General features: G+C 36.6%; 1 protein-coding gene across 3 annotated transcripts in view; it reads left to right on the forward strand.

Annotated features, from left to right (window-relative positions):
* The window catches only part of RNMT (RNA guanine-7 methyltransferase), a 34,587-nt gene that overhangs the window by 1,364 nt on the left and 15,754 nt on the right, over positions 1-17,469 (forward strand). For all 3 annotated transcript variants that reach the window (XR_012513191.1, XR_012513192.1, XM_003924881.4), the window contains exons 2-7: positions 3,551-4,009; positions 6,863-6,998; positions 9,431-9,556; positions 12,610-12,722; positions 14,028-14,209; positions 14,979-15,143. Coding sequence is in view for 1 of the 3 variants with exons in the window: in XM_003924881.4 (XP_003924930.1) it covers positions 3,593-4,009; positions 6,863-6,998; positions 9,431-9,556; positions 12,610-12,722; positions 14,028-14,209; positions 14,979-15,143 (1,139 nt within the window). In the remaining 2 variants the exon portion in view is untranslated. The remainder of the gene's footprint in view (positions 1-3,550; positions 4,010-6,862; positions 6,999-9,430; positions 9,557-12,609; positions 12,723-14,027; positions 14,210-14,978; positions 15,144-17,469) is intronic.

A 17,469-nucleotide genomic window follows, 5' to 3' on the forward strand; every position in this document is an offset into this window, starting at 1 on the left:
CCAGGCTGTTCTCAAACTCCTGACCTTAAGTGGTCTGCCCATCTCAGCCTTCCCTAATTGCTGGTATTATAGGCATGAGACATCGTGCCTGCCTCAGCATCCATTTTTTTTTTTTTTTTTTTTTTTTTTTTTTTTTTTTTTTTTTTTTAATGGCACGATCTCGGCTCACCGCAACTGCAACCTCCGCCTCCTGGGTTCAAGCAATTCTCCTGCCTCAGCCTCCTGAGTAGCTGGGACTACAGGCACACGCCACCATGCCCAGCTAATTTTTTGTATTTTTAGTAGAGACGGGATTTCGCCACGTTGACCAGGATGGTCTCGATCTCTCGACCTCGTGATCCACCCGCCTCGGCCTCCCAAAGTGCTGGGATTACAGGCTTGAGCCACCGCGCCCGGCCTCTCAGCATCCATTTTTATAAAATCTTTCTGATAAAAGTCATTTTAACTGAGATTAGATGGTATCACATTGTGGTTTCGACTTGTATTTCCCTGGTATTAGTGCTTGTGAGCATTATATATATATATATATATACCTGTTGGCTTTTTTTTTTTTTTTTTGAGATAGAGTTTCAGTCTGTTTACCAGGCTGGAGTGCAGTGGTGTGATCTCCACTCACTGCAACCTCTGCCTCCCGGTTTCAGGCGATTCTCCTTCCTCAGCCTCCTGAGTATCTGAGATTACAGGCATGTGCCACCACGCCTGGCTAGCTTTTGTATTTTTAGTAGAGACGAGGTCTCACCATGTTGGTCAGGTTGGTCTCAAACTCCTGACCGTGTGATCCACCTGCCTCAGCCTCCCAAAGTGCTGGGATTTACAGGCATGAGCCACCATGCCCAGCCTGTGTGTCTTTTAAGAAATGTCCATTCAGATCTTTTTCCCATTTGTAGTAGGATTGTTCCTTTTTTTTTTGCTATTGAGTTGAGTTTCTTCTATATTCTGGTTGTGAATCCACTATCAGATGAATGGTTTTGCAGATATTTTCTCCCATTCTGTAGATTTTCTCTTCACTCTGTTGCTTCCTTCACTGTGCAGAAGTTTTTAGCTTGATATAATCCCATTTTCAATTTTTGCTTTTGTTGCCTGTGCTTTTGAGGTCTTACCACAAAAATCTTTGCCCAGACCAGTGTCCTGAAGCATTTCCACACTATTTTTCAAGTAGTTTCATAGTTTCGGGCATTAAATTTAAGTTTTTAATTCATTTTGATTTGATTTTTTTCATATGGTGAGAGATACTGGTCTAGATTTTCCAGCACCATTTTTTGAAGAGACTGTCTTTTCCCCATGTACGTTCTTGGCACCTTTGATGAAACGGATTGGCTATAAACATGATGCTTGGTTTTAAACATTGGTATTCATTTTTGTGGTCATCTGGAATTCTGTGTCATTGATTTCTTCTGATATAATTATGTTTTTATGTCACATCTGTGGTTTCATAAAAGTAGATGAGATAAGTGAAATTCATGCTTAAATCTCTACTAATTTTAGTTAATAATGATAACTAAAGGTAAATCACATTGCTTTAATTGAATTTAAAGCCAATTTGCATTAGGAAATCAATGGCAGAGGAGGAGAAATAGAAATTTGATAAGGCAGTAGCTGGTTTTTCTAGATAATGTTTTTAAGTAGTTATTCTGAAAATTACTTTTCTGATTTGTTTTTGTTGTTCTCTGATTCAGTTCTATTTGGCACCTCTTGGATTTTGTTACCTCAAATGGTGGGTAGTGAAAGCTCGTAACCCTTGAAACCCTTACCCGTTCATAGTGACCTGTTACCCGTTCCTTTAAGCAACTTGCTTTCTTTTTCTTTTTCTTTATTCAAAAGGCTTTTTTTTTTTTAAAGCACAAATACTTCTTTCATGACAAAGCTTTTGTTGTTGTTGTTGTTTTTAAGCTTTGTTGCCTAGGCTGGAGTGCAGTGGCACAATCACGGCTCACGACAGCCCAGACTTTCTGGGCTCAAGCGATCCTCCTCCTTCAGCTTCCTGAGTAACTGGGACTAAGGCGTGTTCTACCAGGCCCAGCTATTTTTTGTAGAGATGGGGTTTTGCCATGTTACCCAGGCTGGTCTTGAACTCCAGAGGCCAAGCAGTCTGCCTACCTTGGCCCCCAAAAGTGATGGGATTACAAGTGTGTGCCACTGTGCCCTGCAAAAGCTTAACTTTTTTTTTTTTTTTTTTTTTTTTTTAAAGACAGAGTCTCCCACTGTCGCCCAATCTGTGCTCACTGCAACCTCCGCCTCCCAGATTCAAGTGATTTTCCTGCCTCAGTCTCCCGAGTAGCTGGGATTACAGGTGCCCACCATCATGCCTGGCTAATTTTTTAGTAGAGATGGGGTTTCACTGTGTTGGCCAGGCTGGTCTTGAGCTCCTGACCTCATGATCCGCCCACCTCGGCCTCCCAAAGTGTTGGGATTACAGGTGTGAGCCAACTCACCTGGCCAAAAGTTTAACATTTTAATAGTGGTATATATGCTCTAAACATCTTGAAACTATAATTTACATTGAGCTTCTCTGTAGTAGAAGGTCAGTAAATTTGTTGAATGGCTTAATAAATGAACCACCATGATTCTTGCCCAATAGATAGTTCAGTTATTTCTCTCTTTCCCATCTTATGTAGGTACAAAAACATATTTGAAAGAGACTTAGTGGTCATCAAACTGCTTGCTGAGTCCTGAAACTTTTCTAAAGCCATTTCTTCTCTCCACTTTCAACCTAATTGGGACACCCATTATGAAATATGATTTCAGAAGTTCTTGCTGTAGAGTCCCAAACTTTTTCTGTTCTTGATGCTTTTAGTGTCCATAGGCCAAAATAAATATAACAGTTCCATTTATTAAGTACTTCACCCCCAAAGAATTTAAAAGTATTTATGTTCTAACAATTTTCTGTCTGTTAAAAACTTAATACACATAAATTGGGGGAGAAGGTAATGTTTGTGTTTTATTCTTGATTAGTCACAATTCCTTGCTAACAGGATATGTGAACCTATTGGGTACTGTACAGCTTCAAGCCTTGAAATCAGATTAGGCACCACTAACCTCATTTCCTGTTTCACCTTGAATTTCTGTGATACCAAAATCTGAGCTTCACAAAGTCACTGAAAGGTATCTAGTACAATCTATGTACAGTCTCTGTCGTTGGAACTGTGCTGTACTTAAACCTGATAGTTTCTGTGATTATCTTCCACATGTTAGGTCCTTTGGTGCCTGTTTGTTATGGTGCCAACCATACAGTTTGGTAACCAAGGTTGTAGGGTGAGAATCAGAACAGAAAGGGAACTAGTGCATGTGTATGTATCTCCACTTCATTTGTCAGCTTTAATGCCAACGGTGACTTTTATGAATAAGATTGTAAAACTTTGGAGGGATTATAATTAGTACTACCATATTCAGAAATTCATACATAATATCAATTAGCATTTTTAAATATTCTCTCTACAATGAGATTTTTTAAAGACTCCTAGTTAGTCAAATTCTACTTAAAATTGTTTTAAAGTCTTAGCATTAGTGTTTACAAGTAGTATAATTTTTTTTTTTTTTTTTGCCATTCCAGTTTTGGTTCATGAAGTTTCACCATCATTTCAAGTAATCATAAATGGCAAATTCTACAAAAGCAGAGGAATATGAAAAGATGTCTCTCGAACAGGCTAAAGCATCAGCAAATTCTGAAACAGAGTCTTCGTTCCGTATTAATGAAAACACAACAGCTTCTGGAACTGGGCTTTCTGAAAAGACTCCTGTCTGTGGGCAAGTAGACACAGCAAGAAAGAGAAAAGTGTTTGAAGATGATTTTATAAAGGAAAGTTCTAGTTGTGGGGAAGACACTCCATCCAAGAGGAGAAAACTTGATTCCGAAATTGTCCCAGAGAAAAAAGATTCTGGTGACGATGAAGACAATTCAGAGAAAAGAAAAAGAGAAACTGAGGATGTTCCAAAAGATGAATCTTCTACTGGAGATGGCACTCAAAATAAGAGGAAAATAGCACTTGAGGATGTTCCTGAAAAGCAGAAAGTATGTTCAGTGTATTTTCTTTTATTCATAATAGAATATGTAAGTTTGAAATGTGGAACACCTGTGGAATCATTCTGGTTTTGACATAATAGCTTAAGAATTTTTTTTTTTTTTTGAGACGGAGTCTCACTCTGTCACCCAGGCTGGAGTGCAGTGGCACACTCTCAGCTCACTGCAGCCTCTGCCTCCTGGGTTCAAGCATTTCTCCTGTCTCAGCCTCCCGAGTAGCTGGGACTACAGGTGTGTGCCACCACACCCAGCTAATTTTTGTATTTTTAGTGGAGACAGGGTCTTACCATGTTGGCCAGGATGGCTCAGTCTCCTGACCTCGTGATCCCCTGCCTCAGCCTCCCAAAGTGCTGGGATTACAGGCATGAGCCATTGTGCCTGGCCAAGAATGTTCTATTTTTAATAGATATGGTCTTAAGACAGAGTAGGCTTTTAACTCATGGTCTTTGTTAAGGTGCAACATCACCTGCTAATGAGATAGATTTTTTTGGGTTTTTGTTTGTTTTTATTCTCTAATGAGATCATTTTTATTTTATTTTAGAATCTTACATAGCTAGAAATGGTTTTTTTTTTTTTGTTTTTTTTTTTGAGATGGGGTCTTGCACTGTCGCCTAGGCTGGAGTGCAGGTTCGAAGCTCGTGGCAGCCTCAACCTCCTGAGCATAAACAGTCCTCCTCTCCTATAACTAGAAACTTGAAAGTTGGTTTGCTCTTTGTTGGTATTTTTAAAAAGACTAGAGTATGTCATCCAAATGATTTACCTATTTTCCTTTTTTATTAGGTGTTCATCTACAGTTTTTTTTGTCAGAAGTTATCAATTAAAGGGATAACTTTTAAAATCATACCTAGCTTTACATCCCTTTAATGTAATTTCTTAAACTGTTTTCAACTTCTTGTTAATGTATTTAACATACAGTTTTAGTTAAGTAAATTGCAAGTGCCTAATATTTAGGAAGGATATTATAGAGCAAGTTGCTTTCTTCTAGAAATAGCACATTAGAAAGGAATTTGAGGCAGAATCTGGAGTTAGAGAAAAAGAGTACTTTAATGAGTGAATAAAATTGTACCATTGACCCTTATGAGGAAAGTGACTAATAAGTGAGGCTTTTGTCATTAACGGAGTATGAATTCTTACAACAGAGAGGAGCTTGTATTTTTTGAGACAGTCTCACTCTGTCACCCAGGCTGGAGTGCAATGGTGTGATCTTGGCTCACGGCAAACTCTGTCTCCTGTGTTCAAGCAATTCTCCTGCCTCAGCCTCCCAAGTAGCTGGGACTATAGGTGCCCACTACCATGCCTGGCTAATTTTTGTATTTTTAGTAGAAACGGGGTTTCACCATATCGGCCAGGCTGGTCCTGAACTACTGACCTTGTGATCTGCCCATCTTGGCCTCCCAAAGTGCTGGGATTACAGGTGTGAGCCACTGCACCTGGCCTGGAGCTTGTATTTTAAACATAGTTTTCAAACTTTTACTAGTCCCAGAACCCCTTTTTCTAGTGAAAATCTTACACTTAAACCTGTTATGTAAAATGAGTGAAGGATTTGCTTAAAGGCTTTCAGCATATCAGTGAGATTCAGCACTTTGGCTGAAAAGGGAAGGAGGAGGATCTGAAGCCCTTTACCTATCATGTCAATTTTACAGGATTCCTAGGGCCTCAGGAAACACAAAATTGAAAACCGTTGGGTTACATATAACGTAAATAATGGCATTATCATGATAGAAATCACTAACACTGAAACACTGAATGCTAATCTCTTTTTTTTTTTTTTTCATTTTTTTTTGAGGCAGAGTCTCACTCTGTCGCCCATGCTGGAGTGCAGTGGCCTAATCTCGGCTCACCACTACCTCCTCCTCCAGGGTTCAAGCGATTCTCCTACCTCAGCCTCCCAAGTAGCTGGAATTACAGGTGTGCACCACCATGCCCAGCTCATTTTTATATTTTTAGTAGAGATGGAGTTTCACCTTGTTGGCCAGGCTGGTCTTGAACTCCTAACCTCAGTGATCCTCCTGCCTGGGCCTCCCAAAGTGCTAAGTTTATAAGCGTGAGCCACTGTGCCCAGCCCTAATCTCTTTATATACTTTATCTTATTTAATTGTCACAACAGCTTTATAATAATATACTTATAGCTTATTCCTATTTTATTTCCTTGTAGAAACACTGAACACTGACTATCATTTATTAAGCTGAATAAATTAGAACTCTGAAAGAGTACTGGGTTTATTAAAACATTGACACCAAAATTATACAGATGAAAGATCAAAATGAAAATTTTAAACCTAGAGATGTTTTTCAAAATTGGGGGATATGGTTTGGGTGTGTCTCCACCCAGATCTCATCTTGAATTTTAGCTCTCATAATTCCCACATGTGTGGGAGGGACCTGGTGTGAGATAATTGAATCAAGTGTGCTCTTCCCCCATACTGTTCTCCAGTTAGTGAATAAGTCTCATGAGATTTGATGGTTTTATAAGGGTTTTCCCTTTTCACTTGGCTCTCATTCTCTCTTACCTGCCACCATGTAAGACCTGCCTTTCACCTTCCACCATGATTGTGAGACCTCCCCAGCCACATGGAACTGTGGGTCCATGAAACCTCTTTTTCTTTATAAATTACCCAGTCTCGGGTATGTCTTTATCAGCAGCATTAAAATGGACTGATATATAGGGACACAGAAAACAAATCTTACGTCTAATGCTAACGAGTGAGACTTCTGTGGTTAATTGCCATTACTTAGTGAAGTTTACTAATTCTAGTAGTAGTTTATCCATTCACAGGTCAGATGTTCTGAGGCTTATTTTTCCCATGTTCTGATCCTTAATTTTTTATTTTCTTTTATTTTCAGAATCTAGAAGAAGGACACAGCTCAGCCGTGGCTGCCCATTACAATGAACTTCAGGAAGTTGGTTTGGAAAAGCGTAGTCAAAGTCGTATTTTTTACCTAAGAAACTTTAATAATTGGATGAAAAGTGTTCTCATTGGTATGATTGTTTTTTGCTGTTTAGCTTGCAGTTTTTCATTTTAGCTTATGTTTGCTTTTTTTCTCCCCACTGGTTTAACCAATACCAAGCTACTGAGTCTTTAATTACTGTTCATTTAATTATCAAACTTTGATAGACTCACTCTGTCAAGCTAGAGCCAAGACTAGGTCTTGAAGATAAATTCTTTTAATATTTATTTTTGGTTGACTGTGTAAGATTTTACTGAGTGTTTAATTGATTATGTTAATCAGGCTTTCAGAAGGCAACATGCTTTTTTTTAGGCACCTTAATTAAGATTACCTAGTACTGTTAAGTAATGATTTTATTTCACCTTGATAGTTTTGGAGCAGCTGCATATTGCTGGTTAACCATTCAGGTTTCATTAAGTCAAGAAGTAGATAGTATCTTGATTTTTTTACCTCTAGGCCTTCAGTTAGTTGATAAAGATCATGTGTATTACCTTGAGGATAGATAGACATTCAACTTTATTGAGCCAACATTTTATCTATGGAAACTCACCTTTGAAATTAAAATGAAAGTGAGCAGGAAAAAATATGATTCAGAATACAGTTCTTTTCAGTACCATAAGATGGGGTGAAAAAAAGGAATATAATTATTGCTCTGTATATGAACTTTAAAAAGTGGTGTGTTTTAAAATTTTTCATAATAAAGATATTTTTTTCAAGCCAGTCAGAGAAGAAGTGAGGATGCTTTCTTAATTATGCTAGGAAGAATCAAGTGGTTTTTCCTCCTAGTTTTGATAATTTACTAATTTTCAAAGATAAATTACCCATTCTGAGAAGTATTGGAAATAGGAACTAACTAGGCTTATTTTGAGCACACTCACTTGTTTTTAACATTCATATGTTAAAATATGATTTATTTGACTTCGCTGTGTGTAAGCTTAGGCTAAATGAGTGTTCAATTTTTTTTTTTTTTTTTTAGGATTAATGTAATGGCATTTTCAGCCTTTACTCACAAGGTTCTCGCTTGACCCCCATCCTAATTTCTTTTTAGCCATTCTCTTCTTTCATTATCCTCAGTGATGCAGATAACTTACTGGATTTGTTTATGAATTATTATTCATGTTTTTTATTGAATAACTTTTTTGAGTTCATATTTTCCACATTGTTACGTGTATTATTTTTATAATCAGAAAAGAGGTATTTTTTTTAAAGGACTGAAGTCAGACTTGGCAAAATTTTCTCTCAGAATATACAGGGTATTCCTTCTTCAGCTATTCTAGCAGCTCTCTTGATGTATGCTTTGCTGTCTGCACCTGTCTTTAATGCCCTAATGCAGTCAGTGTGATCTGTGCCATGTGTTCTTTCTGGATTTTTCCTTTCTCAAGACTCATTCTTTGTCATTCATTTTCTCTTTCTTCTTGGTGCCTGTAGCTTGGTAAGTAGACAGTTGTCTACAGTTCTTCAATGTGATCAAGGCTTTTTTGAAAGAGTTTCTTGATTTCCTGTCTCATTAGTCTTACCGTATAGAAACAGATTTTATAATTGCTGTTTTTTACTCTTTCGGTATTTTTATGCTATTAAGATTCATGGCAGATAGTTAAATATTGTGGAACACTTGTGCTTCTGTTGACATTAAGGTTCTGCAGGCAGTGAAAGTACTTGTACAGGTTATTTTAGCCGTCAAAATAGGACACACCTGAGCTAGAAAGTGTTAAACTCAGTGATAAAGACAAGAAAAATGGATCTAGGATTCAATATTATATCAAATTTTGGAATAGTTGAATACTTAACTTGCCTGAGAATATTAATATGCCTGTAATTGCTGTTTGAACAATTTATCTATTGATGTTTGGGGGCCTACTGCTTTTATTTGTTGGCTGTTAATGTCATTTAGTAGACTGGGGTCTACCAAATTCTGATATTGCTAAAACTAAAAGACATAGTGCTTTTTTTTTTTTAACTGGTTTTTATATTTCTGTTGGTAGTAGGCCTGACATCTTTGATAATAATCAAGCTCTTTTATCATTCCATGACAACTTTTATTTACTTATTTGTATACTAAGGTAAACACCTGGCTATGGAAAAGAGACAGCTACCAAAATATTATGAAGTTTTTCTCATTGTTATTTAGCTTTTTCTCTCATTTTGAACAAGTATTGTGTTGTCTTGCATTAATTCAAATTTTAAATATCTGCTATTTAAAATTCATTTTTGAAAGTAACATTCAAAATCCAGCCTTAATTTTTCAAAACATCAGATACATACTTTTTAATGATAGATCAGATTAATCAGCTCTTAGTCATATTTTTAGATACTTATCAAAAGTTACAGATTAACTACATAAATGGGTGTGTGATAATTTATGTTACTATTGGGCAAAAGATAGTAGGTTATTAGAGGTAACAGTTTATACTTTAGTAAAATTGAAGAAGAGGTAGTTTATTGTGACTGATTTCTCGCTTTTAGGAGAATTTTTGGAAAAGGTACGACAGAAGAAAAAACATGATATCACTGTTTTGGACCTGGGATGTGGTAAAGGTGGAGATTTGCTCAAATGGAAAAAAGGAAGAATTAACAAGCTAGTTTGTACTGGTAAGATAAATAATAGTATGGGATAGTATAATTTGTAGTCAGGCAGATGGAGAATAATGAGAATCGTATCAAATTGCAAGGTATCTGGGACTATGCATGAGATGGGGTTTTCAAAAAAATTAGGACCAAACGCCGTGGCTTACGCCTGTCATCCAATACTTTAGAAGGATGAGGTAGATGGGTCACTTGAAGTCAGGAGTTTGAGACCGGCCTGGCCAACATTGTGAAACCCTGTCTCTACTAAAAATACAAAAAATAGCTGGGCATAGTGTTACATACCTGTAATCCCAGCTACTCAGGAAGCTAAGGCATGAGAATTGCTTGAACCCGGGAGGTGGAGGTTGTAGTAAGCCAAAATGGAGTCATTGCACTCCAGCCTGGGTGACAGAGCAAGACTCCATCTCAAAAAAAAAAAAAAAAAAAAAAAAAATTTAGTTGCAGGTTTCCTCATCGTTTTATGATGAGATTAATAAGCTTGGGATAACTTTTCCTTCCCAAAAGGAATGAAGCTATCAAAGGTGATTGGAGTCATGTCTAAAGGGCAGAAAAGGTTTCCATTGGCTAAAATAGAACAATTTGAACATGAAAAAAAAAATAGCAGTTGGACACATCAAATCAAGAAAAAACATTGTTTACCCTTGGAGGTTGCTAAGAAACTTACTATTCTGAAACTTATAAATTAAGAGGAGGGAATCAAACATTTGTAATCAGATAGTTGGAAAAGGCAATTCCTTTTTTTTTTTTTTTTAAATCAAATAAATAGAGGAGGAATGATAGAATTAGAAAATCATTTTTTTCAATCTCAATGAAATGACAGATCTAGGCAATAATTTATTTCTACTGCTGAAGCCATTAGGGCAAAAGTTGATAGGAATGTAATGAATGAATCAGTCAATTACCTTAGCCCAGTGATCAGTCTTAACACTGAAGTGGGACAAGCAAACATCAACGTCTTTCTGATGTGGTGAGTTAAAAGAGATATATAGCCCTACTACTGAAGTGCTGCCTAAATTAGCAGCTCTCAAATTTTTTGGTTTATAAGCCCTGTACACTTAAAAATTACTGAGGATCCCAGAAAGCTTTTTTGTATGTAATTATGGTAAGTAGCTCCTGATATTTACTATATTAGAAATTAAAGCTGAGAATTTTGAAAATATTTTTTAGTTCATTCAAATTTATTAAGAATGCTGGCTTTTACATTTTTGCAAATCCCTTTAGAGTCTGGAATTTCAGGAGACAACTGGATTCTCACACCTGTTTCTTCATCCAATATGTTGTGATTTTATTTTGGTTAATCAAAATAAAGGAGAATTTAAATAGCATTTTTTGATAATTGTAGATATTCCTATTTGTTACTATATCAAAACTCAATCAGTGGTAGTTTCTTAAATAGTAGTTACTATATGGAATCTGAAACCTTACTGATGAACTTTTTGTATTGTATAACATTAAAATCCATTGATCTGTCTTGTACTTCCTGCATGATTTTATAGTATTTGGAAAGTATTGTTTACTAAGGTTATGCAGATCTTGTAATTGTTGAGAATCAAAAAATCACTGCCAATCAGAAAACTAATGGGAAGAAGTTCATCATACAGTGATCAGTACAAGTGTTTCAGGATTGTAGTTCTTGAAAGTCAGTTTTATTTTTGGCAACAAATACACTGTGCTTTATTTCCCTTTAAATCAGCAGTCCCCAACCTTTTTGGCACCAGGGGCTGGTTTCATGGAAGACAGTTTTTCCGCAGAAGGAGGAGATGGAATTCCACTTCGGATTATCAGGTGTTAGATTCTCATAAAGAGTGTGCTACCTAGCTTGCCTGCCACTCACTTGCTGTGCAGCCTGGTTCCTCACAGGCCATGGATTGGTAGTCATTTGTGGCTTGAGGGTTGGGGAACTTTGCTTTAAGTGACAGGCTCACTTTGTTCATTCTCAAGAAAATGTGTGCCAGATAATCAAGTCTGCGTAACCATAGTTTGTCAGTCGTTCAATCAAAATTATTTTCTCAGAAAAAATGTGGCCAGTACAGCTCAAAACTCAGAACAGGCATATCAGTACTATTCTTGAAGATGACCATCAAACTTTGTTAGGTTGCAGAAATGTTTTGTTACTTCCAATTTCATCACACATCATTTTTTAAAGTGTGTATTTAAGAGCCCAGGTTTAATAAAATTAATTTTCACTGCTTTATCAAGGGCATTCTTAAATAAAACTGGCTTTTCTCCCCTGCCTAGTGCATAGTGGTGATGAATACATGAAGTACTGCCAGTACTATTTAGTGCTGCTGCTCTGTATTTGTGATAAGATCCCAGTGTTTTACCTAACATTGCCTTTGCATCATCAGTGTGAACCTTAAAACAGGGAAAAGGGCAGACTGAGCACAGTGGCTCACGCCTATAATCCCAGCACTTTGGGAGGCCAAGGAGCATGGATCGCTTGAGTCCAGGAGTTTGAGACCAGCCTAGCCAACATGGTGAAACCCTGTCCTTTACCAAAAATACAAAAAAATTAGCTGGGCATGGTGGCACACACCTGTGATCCCAGCTACTCGAGAGGCTAAGGTATGAGAATCACTTGAACCACAGAGGCGAAGGTTGCAGTGAGCCAAGATCACACCACTGTACTCCAGCCTGGATGATAAGCGAGACTCTGTCTCAAAAACAGTGGGGGCGTTGGGGGAGGGAGGGGAGAAAAGGGTAAATAACATTTTTTTAATAAAAATATACACTTCGTATTTCCAAAACTGGGCTTATTAGTAATGCTAGGTTTTGTAATTCAGATTGGAATATAACTTTCTGCTTTTTACTTTGAATAAGTGTTTAAAAATTGTGATATAACTTTTCTAGCAGTAGTACCTATTGAGGAGCTTTTAGTTCCTTTTGAAAACTGATAGGGCATGTGCCTTGGAACAAAGCCCCTTTATTTTAAAGGAAATGAAACCTTTTTACTGATACTAAGGCTGACTTTCATGCTAGAGTTTATCAGTTGAGATCAAGGTCTAGATTTCTGGCATTCTGTCTTGATACTTACTAATACTCTTTCATCCTTTCAGATATTGCTGATGTTTCTATCAAACAGTGTCAGCAGCGGTATGAGGACATGAAAAATCGTCGTGATAGTGAATACATTTTCAGTGCAGAATTTATAACTGCTGACTGCTCAAAGGTACAGTTTCTCTGGTCAATTTATTTTTTACATTTTTAGTTTGGATAAATAATTTGTTTTAAAAATCAACTCATTTTTTACTATTTAACAAAAATTTTTATTCTGTTTTTTTTTGAGACAGGGTCTCTCTCTGTTACCCAGGCTGGAGTGCAGTGGCGTGATCTCACCTCACTGCAACCTTTGCCTCCCAGGCTCAAGCAATTATTCTGCCTCCCAGCCTCCTGAGTAGCTGGGACTACAGGCACATGTCACCACTCCCAGCTAATTTTTGTGTGTTTTTTTTTTTTTGTAGAGACAGGGTTTTGCCATGTTGCCCAGGCCGTCCTCAAACTCCTGATTTCAAGTGATCTGCCTGCTTCCCATAGTGCTGGGATTACAGGAATGAGTCATGGTTCCTGGCCATCCATTTTTTAAAATGTGTTTTGAAACTTTAAAAACCTTGGGACATGCATTTTCACTTTAGACTGGAAATTCTGTTATGAAGATTTCCCTTAAATGACTCACTGAACACTTATAATTTTTTGCTTGTAATAATTTGAATTGAAATTAGTTGTTGCTTTTCTGTTTGGACGTATTCAACTAATTGAAATTAGTTGTTGCTTTTCTGTTTGGACGTATTTATTTTCCAGTATTTTGAAATATAACTGAACTTATACTTTGTTTTGTTCACCTTGTAATTTATTAGTTCCTCAGCATATTGGAGCCTGTTTGTTTTTTCCTACCTTCCACCTGTTTCTGAATTTCTTATAAAGAACTGCAGAGGCGTTTCAGGGGTGAAAGTCTCACCATGAACTTTTTGTTCTTCATTGACTTATTGGTTCATTGAACTGTTAAAGATACCTTTAATCATACACATTTTGTTTAAAATTTGAAAGTGAAAAAGATAAATGAAAGTGAAAAAGATAAATGCCAGAAAGTTGTAATATCTTTAAAACATTTTTGCATTTTTTAAAAAATGCCAAAGGTCAGGTGTTGTTTTTTAATCCAAGTTATTGTTGAATGTCATTTTATTTTAACTATCAAGTGATGAAAGGATCAACTTGAAATGTCATAATTTGATATATTTTTTAAACATGATTTCAGAATTCCTCAGTTTTTAAATACTGGAAAAATGGGAATCAAATTATTCTATTAAACTAGAATACTTGCATGATTTTCATGTGTCCTTTATTGTACAAGGGAAAGGATAGGTTGAAGATTGTGAGGAAAAGGAAAAACCTTACATTCTAGAAATTAATTTACTAAAAAGTGTTTAATCTGTGTTGTAGTTACCTCAAAATCTTAACTCATTTTAATTGGTTTCAGGAGCTTCTGATTGACAAATTTCGTGACCCACAAATGTGTTTTGACATCTGCAGTTGTCAGTTTGTCTGTCATTACTCATTTGAGTCCTATGAGCAGGCTGACATGATGCTGAGAAATGCGTGTGAGAGACTTAGCCCTGGGGGCTATTTTATTGGTACTACTCCCAATAGCTTTGAATTGATGTAAGTGTTTTTAAATATATTGTGGTTTATGAAATATTCAGTATTAAGTAGCAAATGTTTATCAGAGAGAGATTCTATAAAAATATGCTATTTTAATCTTATAAGTGTTGAACACTTTCATAAGATATTTGGGTAGACATTCAGAATTTAAGTTCAAAAGGCAAATTTACAGATGAACTTTTAAAAGTTCATCTTTATGTGTTAGCTAGAGACTTAAGTTATAGTGATAGACAAACTGCAGGTCAGACACATACTTAACAGCTGAAATGGGATAGAATGATACCTACTTCCAGCTTAATTGTATTGGTGTGACTGTTAGTGATCTTTTAGTATATTGCTTCTTAAAAGTAGCTCCGATCAAGAGAGTACGGTGCCTCACACCTGTAATCACAACATTTTGGAGGCCAAGGCAGGAGGATTACTTGAGGCCAGGAGTTTGAGACCAGCCTGGACAACATAGTGAGACCTTGTCTCTACAAAAAAAGTTACTAATTAGCCAGGCATGGTGGCATGCCCCTGTAGTCCTTACTCGGGAGGCTGAGCCCAGGAGTTAGGGGCTGTAGTGAGTTATGATCACACCAATTACGCTCCAGCCTGAGTGACAGAGTAAGATCCTGTCACTTAAAAAAAAAAAAAAAAAAAAAGCCCAGATCTAACTAAAAAGCTAATCAAGTGTGCATCATGTAGTTTTTCACATGCATAGTCTGATCAAAATAAGTCTAATCACAATTTTAATCTTTTTATTTTGTTTGGGGGATAACCTTGATAGAAGACGCCTTGAAGCTTCAGAAACAGAATCATTTGGAAATGAAATATACACTGTGAAATTTCAGAAGAAAGGAGATTATCCTTTATTTGGCTGCAAATATGACTTCAACTTGGAAGGTGTTGTGGATGTCCCTGAATTCTTGGTCTATTTTCCATTACTAAATGAGTAAGAAGTCATTAATCTATTCGCTCTTTTCTTTTTTTCTTAAGGGAAAGAAAAAGGGGGGAAAGCAGTATTTCTTTTACCTTTATTTTAAATGGGGCCTAAGAAAAAGTACAATCTTGTTTTTTTTTTGTTTTTTGTTAGTTTTTTTAAAAAAGACTAGCCTCAAATCTAGGAGATTGGTGCCATAGGTCCTATATAGCCTAACTTAATTATTTTTCCTTCATTCCTGGAATTTTTTAATCCTATGGGTGAAAAAGGGGTCCAGTTGCTTCAGCTTGTGGCACAAAATGCCTGACACTGCAAATAGCAAAAGTTTTTTTTTTAGTGACTGCTGGAAACTTTGGTGGTAAACAATGAGGCTTCATAAATCAAAGATCTTCCTATTGACAGAGATGAGTATTAAAAGTTGTTTGCATTTTACTATAGCTTTGAAATTGCCTGTGTCTCACAGGCAATGTTGATAAAATCCTGATTCAGGAACATATTCTCCCATGTGCCTGAATTCCTAGGAGTCCTGACAAACTGTAGACACAGGAAAATCAGGGGGTAACTGGGCCTTATCAGGTAAGACTTTAAGGCCTTGTAATACAACTTGGTTTCTGGAGGTTCCCTGATGGGAAGACTATAAAAAGTCAGCTTAAATGTAGGCCATGTCATGATTGATTGAACTTGATTTTCTACTTTTAAAAACAAAAATCTTTTGTTTTAAATATTAACTGAGTAAAAGAAGGTTATTGTCTGCTTATTTTTGCTTGGTGATGATTTGATTTGTAACTCAGTCTGTAAAATTAGGGGTACAGTATTTTCAGGAATTTTATAATAGCTTATTTAATAATATAAGAAAGCCAAGTGGCAAGCATTGTGACTGAACACGAGGAAAGTACTGTGAATAATTTTATAAGTATAAACCATTTACAAAATTTAAAAATACCAATTTTATTTTAGGTTTTAATTTTTAAAACTAATAAACTGGGGAAATGTTATTGCTCTTCAACTTTATTTTAAAAAGAACTTAATTGTGGAATGTTGTTGAATATGTTTAATATGTTAGCTTGAGATTTTAGTTAACTGACTTGGTGATTTTAGTATAATCCAAAAGGTAAAGAATAAAACAAAAGATCTGTTTTAAGCGCTAAGCAAGAACTAGCAGTCTTATTTTTGTTTTAACTAAAATTGCCTAATGATGGTTAACCTGAGTCATCACTTTAATATCTGATTTTTTAAAAAGATTATTTATTGAAACAGTATTGGAGGAAATAGAATATGAAAATGTGTAGGCGTTTTTGAGATGCCTTTTTGCCATTTCATTAAGAAACTGAACAGAAATAAGTTTTTTATGTGGCAAAACCTATTCAAATTGGGTCTCAATTCTTTGAGTCATGTTATTTTTTAGATGTAAAACTTGGTTTCATTTCTAAAGGCTTATTTTAGAGATTTACAAAAGAAAATGAACTGCGTGGAATAAAAGACTTATTTTTCTCATGTTGCCTTTCCAAGGAGGGTTAATTGAAGTAACAGAATCCTGCCTTATTTATATCTCTTACATAGAAACCTCAGCAGCCCTCCAGTGTTTGCCCTTACCCTATCTCCTCAAATGCCACCCTGTATGCAAGCCCTCCCACCTAACTTTCAGGGTTTCCTCCCTCTCTTCCACTCCTGTTTAATCTGCTGCCTGAAGTCATCTCCAGATACCCGCTTGTTGTCTACAGATATGTAATTATAAACTTGGCAAATGCAGTGAGGAAAAAAAAAATACCTAAGAATCTAACAGAGAGACCTAATATAATTGAAGATTTAAGGAAAACTTGTAAAGTGATGTTTGAGTCAGGCTCTAAAGGATGGAATAGTAGGTGGGCAGCTGAAGACTGGAGGGAAGAATACTCCTGACAGGAGGACAGTGTGTGTGAGGGCCTTGCAGTGGGAACACCAGGCTAGTCCAGGATGCTAAAAGAAGGCCCATCATGACTGATCATGGGGGATGTCCCAAAATGAGGCAGCATTCCTTTACAGATGAATATCTTAGAGACCATGTTCTGTGTCCTGAGTGCACTGGAGCCCAGTGGAGGGTGTTAAGGAAGGTAGTGACGTGACTCAGGTCCATATTTCTGAAAGCTTAATCTGGCTGCGACTGGAAAATTCATTGAGGGAGAGATAAGAATGGAAGCAGAGGACAAGCAAAATGAGTTTTTGGACTGGTACCACTGAGTGGTGATCGTGACTGAAGCAGCAGGATTGTGCCAAATGCAGGAGGTAAGAAGTGGACCTATTTGAAATTGATGTTTTCTAGATAAAGTAGAGAAGACTTAGTGATGTGTATTGAGCACAG

The sequence above is a fragment of the Saimiri boliviensis genome, chromosome 13 (genome assembly GCF_048565385.1).
Source record: "Saimiri boliviensis isolate mSaiBol1 chromosome 13, mSaiBol1.pri, whole genome shotgun sequence".
Lineage (NCBI taxonomy): Eukaryota > Metazoa > Chordata > Mammalia > Primates > Cebidae > Saimiri > Saimiri boliviensis.